This window comes from Mesoplodon mirus, assembly GCF_964341445.2.
Source record: "Mesoplodon mirus genome assembly, chromosome: 8".
Taxonomy (NCBI): Eukaryota; Metazoa; Chordata; class Mammalia; order Artiodactyla; family Ziphiidae; genus Mesoplodon; species Mesoplodon mirus.
The window spans coordinates 45,239,498-45,255,562 of NC_138984.1; the positions used below are offsets into that span (position 1 = coordinate 45,239,498).

General features: G+C 36.5%; 1 protein-coding gene across 3 annotated transcripts in view; it reads right to left on the bottom strand.

The window, feature by feature from the left end:
* Positions 1–16,065, bottom strand: part of PMS1 (PMS1 homolog 1, mismatch repair system component) — a 98,334-nt gene that overhangs the window by 8,584 nt on the left and 73,685 nt on the right. For 2 of the 3 annotated variants that reach the window (XM_082629797.1, XM_082629796.1), the window contains 2 exons: positions 3,934–4,416; positions 588–718 (listed from right to left, as the gene is read on the bottom strand). In XM_082629797.1, coding sequence (XP_082485923.1) covers positions 588–718; positions 3,934–4,416 — 614 coding nt within the window. The remainder of the gene's footprint in view (positions 1–587; positions 719–3,933; positions 4,417–16,065) is intronic. The other variant, XR_014294802.1, reaches the window with a different exon arrangement.

The window sequence follows — 16,065 nt, forward strand, 5'->3', positions numbered from 1 at the left end:
GAACAGAGAAGGGGCCAGCCAGGAAAACTGAAGTCTCCTAGCCAGAAGAATTTTCTTTTTTCTCCCCACCCAGTGAATTTCCACAGTAAGCAAACAGTATTATGACAGGTTTTTTAGCAAAGCCATGGAATCATATCATCCACTCTCCAAACAGTAAGACTGTTGATGCTACACATCTAATTGGCAAAACAAGTAAATGCTTTTAAAAAAGGAAGAGAGATGTTTAATTTTGTTAGTCAATTCTAGTACCCTACATGTCTATTTCTGCTTCATCATCTAAGGAGTATTTAATAATTTAGTTAGACACAGCAGGCAGTCTGCATATTGTGACAAAGGATGGCAAAAATTACAATTACTTGATTAGTTATGGAAATGCTAAAATACAAGGCAATGGACTGAGATACTAAACTTGCTTGTTTCAGGCAGAGGTGACCTTTCTGAAATATGACTGTTTTTACAAAGCTGACACTGTACTTTTGGTGAGACAAAAATATACCGTGATATCTGTAAATTATGAAACCCAAAAGTAACTTTTGGAACAAGACTTATTTTTCCAAGTCAGGAAGTATTAAACCACATTATCATACCTGGTATCAATTTTATCTTGAAACCATTTGCTGTGAGACGAGGATCGGACAGGTAAGTTGATCCACTGTATCTTTGGTCATCTGCTGTCATTTTATGTAAAATCTCTAAATAATGAGATCCATTAAAAAGACTGAAAAAGAAATTATGGCCCTTTAACTTATTAAATACGTAAAATGAAATAAGAGAATTTATGGAGAAAAGTTAATCTGACGGCCCTTTAAAAAGTGTTATTATCACTAACCAAAATATAAAGGTATAAGGAGCCCTGTGAGAAACTTTACCTTTTTACATTTCTGTTAATACTTCGTAGACCTACCATATATACAGTGTACAGAAAGGAGGAAGAATAGACACAAAGACAGTTTCTATCTTCTAGAATGTTATACAAACTAAATGTGAAATTTAAAAAGTACTCTCTCTATAATACAAATGAAAACTTTATTTATAAATAACGCCATTTTATACCTTTATTTACAAAGACACATTGTCAGGTTATTGATGTAGTCCATCCTGCGTAATAGTCTATTGCTAGTCAAGGTTTCTTCAATAAGAAGATAAGCATGTATCTTTTTCTCCCAAGAACTTATAAAAGTAATTCAGGGCTTGGGAGAGATACTTCCAGTATACTATAGGCACGGTATGTTTGCCAAAGGTGGCATACACTGAGTGGTACTAGCTCTAAACAAAATTTTGAGGTGGCCAAAGATTACCTAGGCCACAAATTAACCTTTCATGCTGGTTTTAGGCTTGGTCAGGTGCTTCATAACATGTTATTTACAGTAATGTGTCGGTTACAGTTGACACCTATGTAAATAAGACACTGTTCTATATTCTATCCAGTGCAGGATGATGAGCTGCTACTTCATTAAAATCTTGTACCCCTTGAAAATTAATAGATGATGTCTTTGCTTATCACCTCTGAAAGGTTGAGGACCCCACTGGCTTTAAGAGCAGGTATCATGGAGAGGAGAACTTTGGCTATATAGCAGATGTGCGCTGTCTGGTCTAACGCAACATTCAGAAGATCAACCTGAGAGCTGGTGGCGGTGGTAGTGGTGGTGATAATGATATAGTATAGAAATTAGTGGTGCAGGGTCTACAGTTACTGTCAAGATTGGAATGCTGGATCCACTGCTTATATACTGACTGAATGAACCTTGGTAAGTTACTTAACATTCTGTGTTTCAGTTTCCTCGTTAAAATGTGGATACCTCTCATATGGTTACTGTGAAGATAAGATCATGAAAGCAAGGGGCTTAGTAAAGTTCCTATCATATAGCAAGAGCTCAATAAATATGAGCCATTATTGTTATTATTATTATTGTTAATATTATTAACAATATAATTATTATTATATTGTTATTATTGTATTATTATTATTATTGAGATTATTAATAAATAATCTCTAAATTATATACTCCATTGAGAGATAAACTATACAACCTGCATTAGAACTCTGACATGAAAATTGAGCCCAACCCATAATTACCTTCTTTATGACTCAGTTTTTAAAAACTTATATTATTAACTGTGATGGGGATGTCATATTTCAGAAGAAAGGTGAAAACAGTTTTGAATTAAGCTTTGTTGCTGTCCATGTTCAAATAAGAAAGATTTATTCTCAGGCTAGTATGGACCCCAAATAATAACTTTTAATGTATTTGTTTTTAAATAACAGAATGTCACAAAGAAGAATATTTTTTAAAACCTATAATTCATAAAGCACAAAAATATTTTTGAGATCTAAATGAAAATTTACGAATACCATTTAGAAAAGCAGTGGAGTATACAAATACACCCTAGCTCTTTTTAAGGGAAGAAAAAGAAAAGTACTATCAGATTTTTGAACTGTTTTAATTAAGCCTAAGGCTGTATTAACTCTTTTTAATTCTTTCTTTGACAGTTTCCTAGCCAGTCTTAAAAGAATACTGTGAAAGACACTGGGTTTTAGTTACTGTGATTACTATTGCCTTAATTAAAAAGATAGCTTTATCACATGTTTTTTTGGTTCTGGCCCTGTTTTTCTTTCTGGAGGCAGGGTCTTTAACACAAGGGTTTAAATACATTTTTTAAATGATTTTTGATTTATTCTTGGAAGTCTGAAACAGAACGTTGGCCTCCAAAACAAACTGTCATCTTTTTAATTTCAGGTTTTTATCTCCTTTGTCATAAATATAATTTCTTCTACCTATGTCAGACTAAAAAAGAAATATTAAGTACAAGAAAGTGAAATATTAGTAGACTATTTAACAGTTATTTGTTTTTACAGAAAATAATTTGCTCACATAGGATATGAAAAGGAAATACTCCATTTTACAATCTATCATAAAGTTAGTTAAGGCAACAATCATCAATGGATAAAACCATTAGATGGAAAGGTTATCGGGGAACTTTAAGATGGAACATCAGGTTGTCAGCAGCTGAATTCAGTGATAAGTGCCTTTTGATGTGATGAAATATGAAGTACATAGCACCATGTATTAAGTAGTCTTACCAGAAAGTAGAATCTAAATCTATTCAATCCTCCTGAGCTAACTTCCATTTAAAAATGGGAGAGGGAAAAACAAGTTAAACACCATCACAAGAAAGCAAGAGAGACAAATAGAGACAATGGGATATTCCAATGAACAAGCAACTAAGAATCCACAATACATTAACGGTGTGATATTAGAAGAGATTTAAAATACAAAGCAAAATGTAATGGTTGGACCTTGTTTAAATATAAATTAAACTTAATTTAAAAACTATAAAAAGACATTCTGAGACAATGAGGAACAATTCCAAGGAATTAGTATTGTGTAACGCATGAAAAAAGGCATTGTGGCTAAGAAAATGGCCATTTTAGAGAGAGACATACTGAAAATTCTAAGGATGGGAATTGTTCTAAATCCTTTAGCAAAAGGAAAAACATGTGTGTGTGTGTGTGTGTGTGTGTGTGTGTGTGTGTGTGTGTGTGTGTCAAGGACAGAGTAAATGTGGCAAAATCTTGATAATTGTTGATAAAGGCGTTCACTGTATAATTCTGTTTTGGTATATGTTTGAAATGTTAAAACAAAGAGTGCACAATGAAGAAGAGTCATGGCAATCCAACGTCAGGATTACCCTGGGGAAATCACTAATGTACAGGGGGGAACTGAGCTTGATATTTATTAACTGCAGAAGTAAACTATCTAGAATATTCTAAAATTATTTATTTAAAAGCAATTCCATTAAATATTTGAAATCAAATTACAAAAATTTCTTTAAATAAATACCACTTTTCCCTGCCAGGAAACACTTTCAACTTTTACCTTCAATTTCAATAAATGTTTTTAGAGTAAAAAAAATTACATTACTTCACCATACCTCTCTGTTAATATAATTGGCTTTTCGAGTGGCTCTGTAGGAAGTTTGTGATTCTCAAGAAGTCTTTTAAATAGCAGAGCTTCTTCCACCCTGTATGGATTTAATAACATTATCTCTGTTTTGGATGTAATTAGCCATGCATCAGGAAACTTGAGATTGTGGATCAAGTAAGATTCGTCCTTTTCTTCTAAGTCAAATTTCCTATGTTTATAATAATTCTTTTTTAAGTTTTCCATAGAAAACGGGATCTGAACTTTTTTAATGTTTTGGTTTTTCTTTTCAATTTGGGACTGAAAGAGCTCATCAAGTTTTGGCTGATTAGATAATGATGTTTTCAACTTGTGCTTCTGTGCCAAATTCCATGCGCTGGTGGGTTTTATCCTTTTTTGGCCATCTTTTAATGATACTTGTGACTCCTGTTCAATGGCTCTCTTGATTTGCCTATTGTATCTTTCCAAGTCTTTAGTAGCCTTCTCTTCATATCTATATATAGAGATAAAAAAGAACTAATGAAGTCATAATGAGAAATACATTAACCATCCGAAGAAAATTTTATAAAAAATAAAGAGCTGGCATTCCAGGTTCAGTAATGACAAAGGAGCTCCTATTGGATTAACCCACCTTAATATAACCATAAGCTCTGAACAAAATACAGAAATCAACCATTTAAAATAGGCACTGAAGAGCAATGAAAAGCATGCAGAATTTGGAATGGATTCAACCCTTGAAAAAAAAAGAGATCCATATTTATACCACTTTTACCCAGAGGGCAGTCCCCAGAGCATTAAGGAAGTGTAGCAAGAACTCAGTCACAAAGCTGCACTCTTATTAGACTGAGTCATCAGAACACAGAACTCCCTGCTTCCAAAACAACTGGAAATTGAGGGAGAAAATCCCGTGTGTGAGAATCTAGAGGAAAATAACCACTAGAAGGCTAAATAAGCTAAACAGAGATTTCAGTGGCTGCCTGCTGCAGGAGAAACAGAGTTTGGAGTTTAAATTCCACATAATTAGATGACTTGGAAAACACGTTGGGCTTTCAATTAAAACTGGAGGAGGGCTACATCTTACATCTTAGGGGTAAGGAAACAAAACAGAAACAAACAAACAAAACAAAAAACTATGTTCTAGAACTAAGGAAGCTGCCCTAGGACTAACAGCAAAATTTAAACAGTCTTTGCCTAAGGAAGGGTCAAACAAAGTCTCCTTAAGCTCCAGGTGATCTGTCAGCAATTTAAATGCATGGTAGAACAAAACCCAACACTTTTTGGAAGATAATAGAATCCAGAGTTTCTACAACATACCAACCACAATGTCCATTATAAGAGCAAAAGTTACCACTCAAGCAATAAAAAAGGAAAATGTGAGTTATGGTAAAGAGAAAAAGTGGACAGTAAAAACCAACCTCAAGATGATGATGTAGGTGTCGGAACTGCAAAAAAAATTTTTTTTTAATTGGTTTTTACATATATTTAAGGAAGTAAGAAAAAGATGATCACAATGAGAGCCCAGAAGGAGTAATCTCAACAGAGAAGGGAAATTATAAAATGAACCAAATGGAAATGGAAATTCTAAAACTAAAAAATAGAATATCTGAAATGAAAAATTCACTGGGTAGACTTAACAGCAGATAAGAGATGGCAAAAGAAAGGATCAGGAAATTTAAAGACAGATCAAAGGAAATTATCCAATCTGAACATCAGAGAGAAAAATGATTGAAAGAAGACTGAAAAAACACTTCAGTGACATATGGCAAAACAAGCAACCTAACATATATGTAATTCGAGTCCCAGATAAAAAATATAAAAGTAATGGGGTAGGGACTTCCCTGGTGGTGCAGTGGCTAAGAATCCGCCTGCCAATGCAGGGGACATGGGTTCGAGCCCTGGTCCGGGAAGATCCCATGTGCTGCGGAGCAACTAAGCCTGTGAGCCACAACTACTGAGCTTACGCTCTAGAGCCTGCATATATGAATTTATGAAATTCATATATGAATATATGAAATTATATTCTTTTAACCCTAAAGAGGCTGCCTCTCTCCCAAAACAAGGAGGAACAGAGGAACAAAACTGAGAAGAAATAGGAAAATGGTAGACCAAAACACAATCATATCAATTAATACATTACATGGACTAACTATTGCATTTGAAAGGCAGAGTCCGTCAGACTGAATTTCAAAAGCAAAATCCAGCAATGTAAAGGTGTGGCCAACAAGGTGGAGTAGGAAGATCCTGAGCTTACCTCCTCCCATGGGCACAACAAAATTATAACTATTTAGGGAGCAGCTATCGATTAGAATGAACTAAAGACTGGCAGAGATCTTCTACAACTAAAGATATAAAGAAGGAACCACAATGAGATGGGTAGGAGAGACGGAGTCGTGGTATAGTCAAGACCATACCCCCAGGGTAGAAGACCCACAAACAGGAGAATGATATCAATCACAGAGCTTCTTTCCAAAGAGCATAGGGTCTGATCTCCACATTAGGATCCCCAGCTCGGGGGTCCTGCACCAGGAAAGAAGACCCCAGAATGTTTGGCTCTGAAGGTTACGGCGGCTTACTTTCAATAGAGTTAGAGGGCTGAAGGAAATAGAGATTCCACTCTTAAAGGGCACACACAAAATCTCACACACCCCAAGACCCAGGGCAGAAGCAGTAATCTGAAAGGAGCTGGGTTAGACCCACCTGCTGATCTTGGAAAGCCTCCCAGAGGCAGGAGGCAAATGTAACTCACCTTGGGGACACAGACACTGGCAGCAGCCATTTTAGGGAGCTCATTCTACCACGTGGGCACCAATGCTGGTAAGCACTATTTTGGAATCCTCCCTCTAGCTTACTAGCTTTGGAATGCAGTCCTGCCCCCAGCCACCAGCCTGTCGGCATCAGTACTGGGACACCTCAAGCCAAGCAGCTAGCTGGGCAGGGACACAGCACCACACACCAGCAGGCCAGCTGCCACAGGACCCGAGTCGACAGCCCCCTTAGGACCCGGCCCCATTTACCAAAGGGCCCAGGATCCAGCTCCCCATACCAGTGCATGGGCACTAGCCCTGGGACATTCAGCCAGCCATTGGAACTGGTCCTGGCACTAGCAGGCAGAGACCAACTCTAGGACCCCACAAGGCCCTGTAGCTGGAAACCCTAGGACCCAGCTCTGCCCACCAGGGGTTAGACAACAGACCCAGGACATCTTGGGCCTGGGCCCATACACCAGCCCTGGAAACTCTAAGCCCTGTACCCAGAAACACCAAGATGCAGCTCTGCCCACCAGTGTGCTGGCACTAGCCGCAGGACCCAGCCTCACTCACCAGTGGCCCAATACCTACTCTGGGACACCCCAGACTCCACAGCTAGCCATGTCAGGAACTGGGCCCACTCACCAGAAGGTCGACAGCAACTTTGGGACATCACAACTATACAGAAAGCTGTGTCAGGAATCACCTCTGCCTACCAGCAGGCAGACACTAGATCAAGGAACCCCAGCCGGCAGCCAGCCACCTGGAGACCCCGCTCCACCCACCAATGGGCCAGGACTAGCCTCGGGACCCCCCGGGACTCCACAGCCAGTCAACTCATGACCTGGCCCCATCTACCTGTGGGCGGCCCACACCAGTAACCAGGACTCCTCTGGCCATACCAGGACCTGGCCCTGCCCACCATCAGCTGGCACCCTTTGTATAAAGCAGGGTATGGCGACCAACTGTAATGGGGGCCAGCCACAACCACCAGCACACCCACAGTAGTCAGCCCACCACAACAGAAGGACCCACACAACCCACATAGAGGGCACCACTAAAGCATATAGCTCTGGTGACCAGACAGGAGTGTGCTACTGGGCCCATAGGATGTCTCCTACAAAAGGCCACTTCTCCAAGAGGGGGACATGGAATGAACCTACCAAATACATAGAAATAAAAACAGCATATTAGGCAAAATGAGGCAAGAGAGAAACATGTTCCAAACGAAGGAACATGATAAAACCCCAGAAGAACTAAGTAAAGTGGAGATAAGCAATCTACCCAATAGAGTTCAAGGTAATGATCATAAAGATGCTTAAAGAACTCAGGAGAAGAATGGACAGACACAATGAGAAGTTAGAAGTTTTTAACAGAGTTAGAAAATACAAAGATAACCAAACAAAGATGAAGAATACAATAACTGAAATGAAAAATACACTAGAAAGAATCAACAGTAAATTAGATGATACAGAGGAACAGATCAGTGAGCTGGAAGACAGAGTAGTGGAAATCACTGAAGCTGTACAGAAAAAAAGAATAAAAAGAAACGAGGACAGTTTAAGAGACCTCTGGGAGTCTCTTACGTCAAGTGTACTAATGTTCTCATTATAGGGGTCTCAGAAGGAAAAGAAAGAGAGAAAGGGGCAGAGAACATATTTGAAGACATACTAGCTTAAAACTTCTCTAAACCTGGGAAAGGAAACAGACATCCAGGAAGTCCAGGATGCACAGACAGTCCAAAACAGGATCAACCCAAAGAGGACCACACCAAGACACATTGCTATTAAACTGGCAAAAATTAAAGATAAAGAGAGTATATTAAAATCAGCAAGGGAAAAGCAAGAAGTTATGTATAGAGAATTCCATAAGGCTATCAGCTGACTTTTCAGCAGAAACTCTGAAGGCCAGAGGGAATGGCATGATATATTTAGTGATGAAAGGCAAAAACCTACAACCAAGAATACTCTACCCAGCAAGTCTTTTGTTCAGATTTGGAGGAGTGATAAAAAGTTTGACAGACAACCAAAAGCTAAAAGAGTTCAGTACCACAAAACTAGCTTTGTAAGAAATGTTAAACACAACAAATAACTTGGTGTGGATGTGGAAAAAAGGGAACCCTCGTGCACTGTCAGTGGGAATGTAAACTGGTGCAGCCGCTATGGAAAACAGTATGGAGATTCCTCAAAAAATTAAAACTAGACCTAACATATGATCCAACAATTCAACCTCTGGGTATTTATGCAAAGAAAACATGATAAACATAACTAACATCAATGTATGTTGTATATTAAAGGCGTTAAGAAAGTAAATCCTAAGAGTTCTCGTTCCAAGGGAAAAAACCTATTTTTTTCTAATTCTTTAATGTTGTATATATATGAGATGATGGCTGTTCACTAAACTTATTGTGGTAATCATTTTACGATGTATGTAAGTCAAGTCATTGTGCTGTACACCTTAAACTTATACAGTGCTGTATGTCAATTATATCTCAAGGAAAAAAACAGAGTAGATGCCTAAAAATTTTAAATATTAATATTTTAAATGAAGTGACTACTAATATTTTAAAAATTATCAACATTTAGAAAATGCACTTTGTCAGAAACACCTTCACCTTCAGCATAGTTGAATATTTTTGTTTCACTTTCACATTTACTTTTGCTTTTGCATACTGAAATAAGTACAATGTTCTTTATTCTGCTAATCTATGCTATGCACAAGTTGCCAAGCTGCTTTCAAGTATTTAATCAATTTGTTATTCAATACTCTGGTCTAATTTCTTAGGGAAAAGCACCAAGAGATGGGCAACGGAATCTTTTTATATCAAAACATCACTAGCTCTCAGGGGAAAAAGTACTAAAATACAATGAAGGATTAAAAAAACCCTTTATAATAACTAAAATTTATTTTAAATCTAGGAACATAAAGCACTATCCAGTACAGCAAAATTAAAATTCAGTCCACTTAAATAAAAAAGCAAATTCCAGCTATATGTGTCTACAAGAGTTACACAGATAGCACGGGGGAAAAAAAAGACAGATAGTTTGAAAGTAAAAGAATGGAAAAGATAAACCATGCAAATCATAAGCATAAGAGCAGCTTATAGTAATATACGATGAAATAAATTTCAAAACAAGAATAGCACAGATAACAGGAATATTTCATAATGACCAAAGGGAATCATTAGGAAGGTATACCAATCACAAGTGTGCGTGGATCTAATAACAAAGCTTCAAACTATGTGAAGCAAAAAATTACAGATCTAAAAGTAGAAATACATCCAGAATTACAGTTGGGACTTTAATGCCCCTCCCTTAGGAACTGACAGAATTAGACCAAAACATAAAAATCAGTAAAGCCTTAAGAAGATTTTAGCGATACTATCAACTACCTTGACTTAATTCTCATTTTAGAACACTATATCTAACAGCTATAGAATTCAGATTCTTTTTAGGTGCCTGTTCTTCAAGATATGCTGCTGGGCCTAATTCTCAATAAATTTCTAAAGATTTAAATCTAACAGTATTTTCCCTGTCCGTGACAAAATTAATTAGAATTCAGTAGCAATAAGATATTTAGAAAAACTCCAAATATTTGGAAACTAAACAACACAGCTTTATGCATAATATCCCATATCTGGAAAGAACACACTGATCATCATCTGGAGACTGAGAAAACAAATTGTGGTATACTTATACAACTGAGCATTACTTACTGATTAAAAAAGAATAAACTACATGTATACATTCAACAAACATGGATGAAAACTACAAAAATATTTTGTTGAGGGGAAGAAGCTGGACATAAAGGAATACATATCATTATGATTTTATATATAAGAAGTTTAAGTACTGGAAAAACCAAGCTAGTGTGACGGAAATCAAAATAGTGGCTGAGAATGGAGACTGGTTTGTAGGTGGCATTAAAGAACCTTCTGGGCTGATGGAAATGTTCTATATTTTGTTTGCAGTGGTGGTTTCATCATTGTACACATATGAAAATGCACTGAGCTATATATACATTTAAGATCTATGCATTTCACAGCAGCTAAATTTTACCCAATTTAAAAAACCATTTAAGGTACAGGCAACTAAAAAAAAAAAAAAAAAGGAAATAATTAAACAATAAAACAAGGAGTCAGGGCTTCTCTGGTGGTGCAGTGGTTGACAGTCCGCCTGCCGATGCAGGGGACACGGGTTCGTGCCCCGGTCCAGGAAGATCCCACATGCCGTGGAGCGGCTAGGCCCGTGATCCATGGCCACTGAGCCTGCGCATCTGGAGCCTGTGCTCCGCAACGGGAGAGGCCACAATAGTGAGAGGCCCGTGTACCGCAAAAAAAAAAAAAAAAAAAAAAAAAAGGAGTCAATTTTAGATCTGAAGAGTTCCTTAAATACGTGCTGTAACATCAACATAGAAGAAGCAATTCCCTGAGCACAACAAAAGAAAACTTACATACATTTAATAATTATATACTAGTAAAATTAAGGTCACTATAATAACACTTAAAATAAAAATTATATGATTAAATTTATAATGGTTTCATAGATAAATGTTCATTTTTTTGTTACTATTTATTTCTCATTTTAGAGTCAGCAATAAAAAAATAAATTCAAATAAACTGAACACATCCAAACTACCTAATTTAATTCAATTTCCAAAAAGGTAATGGACCTTTTAAAATTATACTGGGTAAGGGCTTCCCTGGTGGCACAGTGGTTAAGAATCCGCCTGCCAGTGCAGGGGACACTGGTTCAAGCCCTGGTCTGGGAAGATTCCACACACCTCGGAGCAACTAAGCCCGCTCACCACAACTACTGAGCCTGTGCTCTAGAGCTTGCGAGCCACAACTACTGAGCCCACCTGCCACAACTACTAAAGCCCGTGCGCCTAGAGCCCGTGCTCCACAACGAGAAGCCACCACAATGAGAAGCCCACGCACCGCAATGAAGAGTAGCCCCCGCTCACCGCAACTAGAGAAAGCCCACACGCAGCAACAAAGACCCAACGCAGCAAAAAATAATAGATTTATTAAAAAAAAATTATACTGGGTAAAAAGTTAAGAGGTCTTTTCTTTTTGGTTAACAATAACAGAAGTAAAATGAAACTTCTGGGGTCAAAGACAGCAGTATGGTATAGTGGTTATATCAAACCCTTTTCTAAAAAATTGAGATGTCTGGGTCCTACCCTCAGAGTTTCCAATTCTCCACACCTAGGCTGGAGTTGGGCAGCACTGTCTTTAAAATGAGTTTTAAGTACTTAGAATAGTGCTTGGCACATAGTAAATGATAATAAATGTTCGTTATCATTATTTTCTATCAAGAAACACCTATCTTATAATGAACGGGGCACACAATTGACTAAACGTTGGTAATTATTTGAGCAACCTTGCTAAAAAATTCTTTAAATGCAGTTTTAAAACTGAGACTAGAAAATGTTATTTCTAATCTTAAGAAACTCAAACTGTTTGAGTTCTATTGTAGATAATATATATACATTTTTAAGGAGAAATTTGAGTAGTTATGTACTAGGAAATAAAAATGATACTATTGGGAGAATGGAATTAAATGTTAAAAGTGAGACTAAAACACAAGAAACAAGCATGTTATGTAATTTGTACTCAGCATATGTTTGTTGAATAAAGAAATGTTAGCTGGATGAGAATGTAAAAAAGCCTTTATTTCGCTGTGACCTAGATGAATGAAAAATGCCTCTTTTGGTTACTAACCAGGCCACATTCATAATATTTTACATTATTTTCTCCCATTTCCACTTAGAATCTGAAGTTCTGGATTATAAAACACAAAATTTTCAATACAGTTTACCTTCAATAAGTACTATAACTAAGTATTTTTAGCTCTTGGACATTCAAACTCAAGATTTTGCTCCTACGGTGGAAAATGAGTTCAAGATGAAGGTTACCATTTGTAATTAATTATGATGTGCAAATTTTCACATATGGTACTAATCTTTTGATTTATTCAAGAAGTCAATTTAATTAGTTCCTTGGGAAATATAAAAAGTTATGTGCAAAGGAATATTAAGTAAATGTTAAGTAAAAACAGCTGTTATCTTCAACTTTATATCACTAAGGGATTTAGTAACTTGAACAAAAAATATTAATTCTGATTTATCAGTAATCAATTCAAATGTTTCTGTGTCTCAAGATTAATGTAATCATACAGTTTATTTACCATTTTTCAATAATATCCCAATTACAGTATTGTTCTAAGTTATTTTAAGTAGAAATATGTTCACAGCTACTACAAATGAAAGTTCAAGTTCACATCAATTGACTGAGAACTCAGTGGGAGGACACAGTGGTTTCTAATCCACTAGAGGAAAGGAGAAGAAAGCAAGGGGGAAAAAAAATCCAGAAAGGAAAAATTTTAAAATGTAGGTACCCTCTATTGCAAAGTCTATCCTAAGCTCTCAGTAGAAAACCCAGATCCAATGTCTTATTCAAAACTGTCTGAATCTTCCAAGATCTGACCAGCCTACCCCATCTTCCTTTATCACACTCCCCCATAATCCATTCCTGTCATAAAGGGCATCTTTCAGTTCCTCAATAACGCTGTTTTCCTTCTAGCTTCTGGGCATTCTTACGTGCTGTTCCTTCTACACAGAAAATTCCCTACACCATTTTGATTAATTTCTATTCAGGGAAGCATTTCCTGTCCCATAGATATGATTAAGCCCAACTGCTGTTTTCATAACTCTTCTGTGTTCCTTTTATTTAAAAACTCTTCATATTCTATGATTACTATTTGTTTAATAGTGTCTTCCTCACTAGACTGCACTTTTATGAGTAGTAAAAGTATCTTTTATTTATAATTTATCACTGTATCTGAAATGACTAGCTAGAGTACATAGGGCCTTGTACACAGAATGGCCTCAGTAATTGGTTCCTAACTGAAAGAAACAAGGAAGGGGAAGGGAAGGGAAGGGAAGGAAGTAAGGGAGGAAAGAAAAAAGGGAAGGAAGGGGATGGGAAAAAAACAGGAAACAAGAAGAGAAAAAAAGGGACGAAAAGGAAGAATGGATGGAAAGGCTGATTATCCGTAAAACAGGAGTCTACTCTCCTATCCCTTCACACTCCTTGTAGAATTTAAGACCATGGAAAGAATTCTAAGATAAAGACCAGAAGAGAAATGGTAGTTAGTGTGATTCTTGTGTTATAATATATTTACTCTACCTTTTCACTAATCATGATTTTGATTCCCAGACCCCTGGCTCTGGAAGATTCTAATAGAGCTTTTTGTGACATAGAGTAAGCTCTCTGATCCCAAGATACCTATATTTTCTTCACAGGTTTCTATTTCTGGGCTCCAAATTAAATTTAACCTTGAATAAGCGAATGAAAAATAATATCAATCACAATAGAGAAATTTCCTTTTCACAGATTAAAAACTCTGATTAACATCATGAACAATTATTTACTATGTGCTAGTCATTTATCTTGTATCATAACACACAATATATCTTATTTAATCTTCACAACAATCCGGGAGATACTGTCCACACATTTTTACAAAAAGCTATCAAAGAGAGGAAGTGAGGTTACAACGCAGGTGTAGCTTCAGAGACCTGCTCTCGACCAACAATGCCTCTTTTGTATACCTTATGGCAAGAGAGAAAATTCTGAATTCCAGAATACTGCCTGATGATTAACAACTTTTTAGATGAGACTATTAACCATAACCCTTGTACCTTAACACCTTGGGGCCTGTAAGGAGAAACAATGTCGACATTCCTTGAAAGGAAATTGGAGTAATACCTGCTATTGTGAGGCTGCAAGGGAACAGCTACCTTGAGTTGTTCCAATGTCAATACTTCCATGAGAACTGGGAACATCTATGCTTTTTTTTTCTTTTCTCAGACAGCTCTCAATTCATCACCTCCCTGGTCAATGCAGTTCAACTTTTGAGGGCTTACTGTATTAAAACTCAAGTGCTCTCATCTTTAAACTGAATGTGTCATTTATGTAAGACAAAAGATAATTAACAATGAGTGAACCTTATTTGCATCTTAATTCAAATAAACTTTTAAAAAATTTGACATTTATGAAATAATAAGAAATTTGAACAATGAAGATTAAGGAATTCATGTTTTAGAAAGTGATAACAATTTGTATTATGGCTCTGTTTAAAATAAGAGTATCTTTATCTAGTACAGATATATGTTAAAGAACAAAACACAACTACCATCCCCACTTAAAAAAAATGATAGAGAGAAGTTAACTTGTGGAGGTTTTGCCTGTTGGTGTGTTAATAGTGGTCTTTATTACTTTAAATTAACAGTGTCTTTATAAGATTGAAAAGCTAATGAAAAAATGAAAAAAAAATGGTCAAGTATCCATGTAGCTTATCACCAAATATAAACTCTGGATGACAGGTTACATTTAAAATTTTTTCCAGATGTTTGACATAGTATTGCGATGCCTTAGGTCAGGGGTCCCCAAACTCCGTGACACGGACCGGTATCGGTCCACGGCCTGTTAGTAACTGGGCCGCACAGCAGGAGGTGAGCAGCAGGCAAGTGAGTGAAGCTTCATCTGCCGCTCCCCATCACTCGCGTGACTGCCTGAACCATCCCCACCGGCCCCCACCAGTGGAAAAATTGTCTGCCACAAAACTGGTCCCTGGTGCCAAACAGGTTGGGGACCAACGCCTCAGGTAATAATATGTGACCGGAAGTACAATTGCACTCTTTCATTTTCTTGTGAGCTAAATCACTCAAAACATAATATTTTGTGTTTACAGCAAGTGCCCTAAGTCAATTAGAAACACCCCTCATATTTTTTTGGAATATTTATTCAGATCATCTGATCTAAAAATGGCAAATAATATGTAGTTATTTTCATCAAGGAGATCAAACCACCTATTTACCTAGCCCCCAAAACCCACCATAGTTTATAAGTTGTCAATAAATAAAAGATTTTACAAGAAAGCCTTGAGTTATACTGAATAGGAACTGTATTAACATCACTAAATTAAATCTGCAACAATGTTACAATTTTTTATATTGTGTTACATATTTTAGAGACCAATTTAAAAAGGGAATAGTCAAGATCTTAAAAACACCACTGTTCTAATGCAAAAGTTTAAAAAAGAAAAAGTCCTGTCATAGGAAGATTAACGTAAAAATAAAAAAGAAATAGAAGAAAATGGTAGTTTTTAGTTAAGAATGGAAAACCTTTAACTACAAACTTAAATCAGAAAGTAGTTAAGGCTTGTACCAAAATAAAAAACAAACAAACAAAAAACCCCTATAAAAACCTCTAAATTAGCAAAAAAAAGTAATGCCAAAAAAGGTACTTTAGTCAAGCCAAAAGCCGTTTTCCATTCTGCTTTTCCATAAATAAGAAGTTAAAAAAATTTTTTTTAATCCAGTGAGTC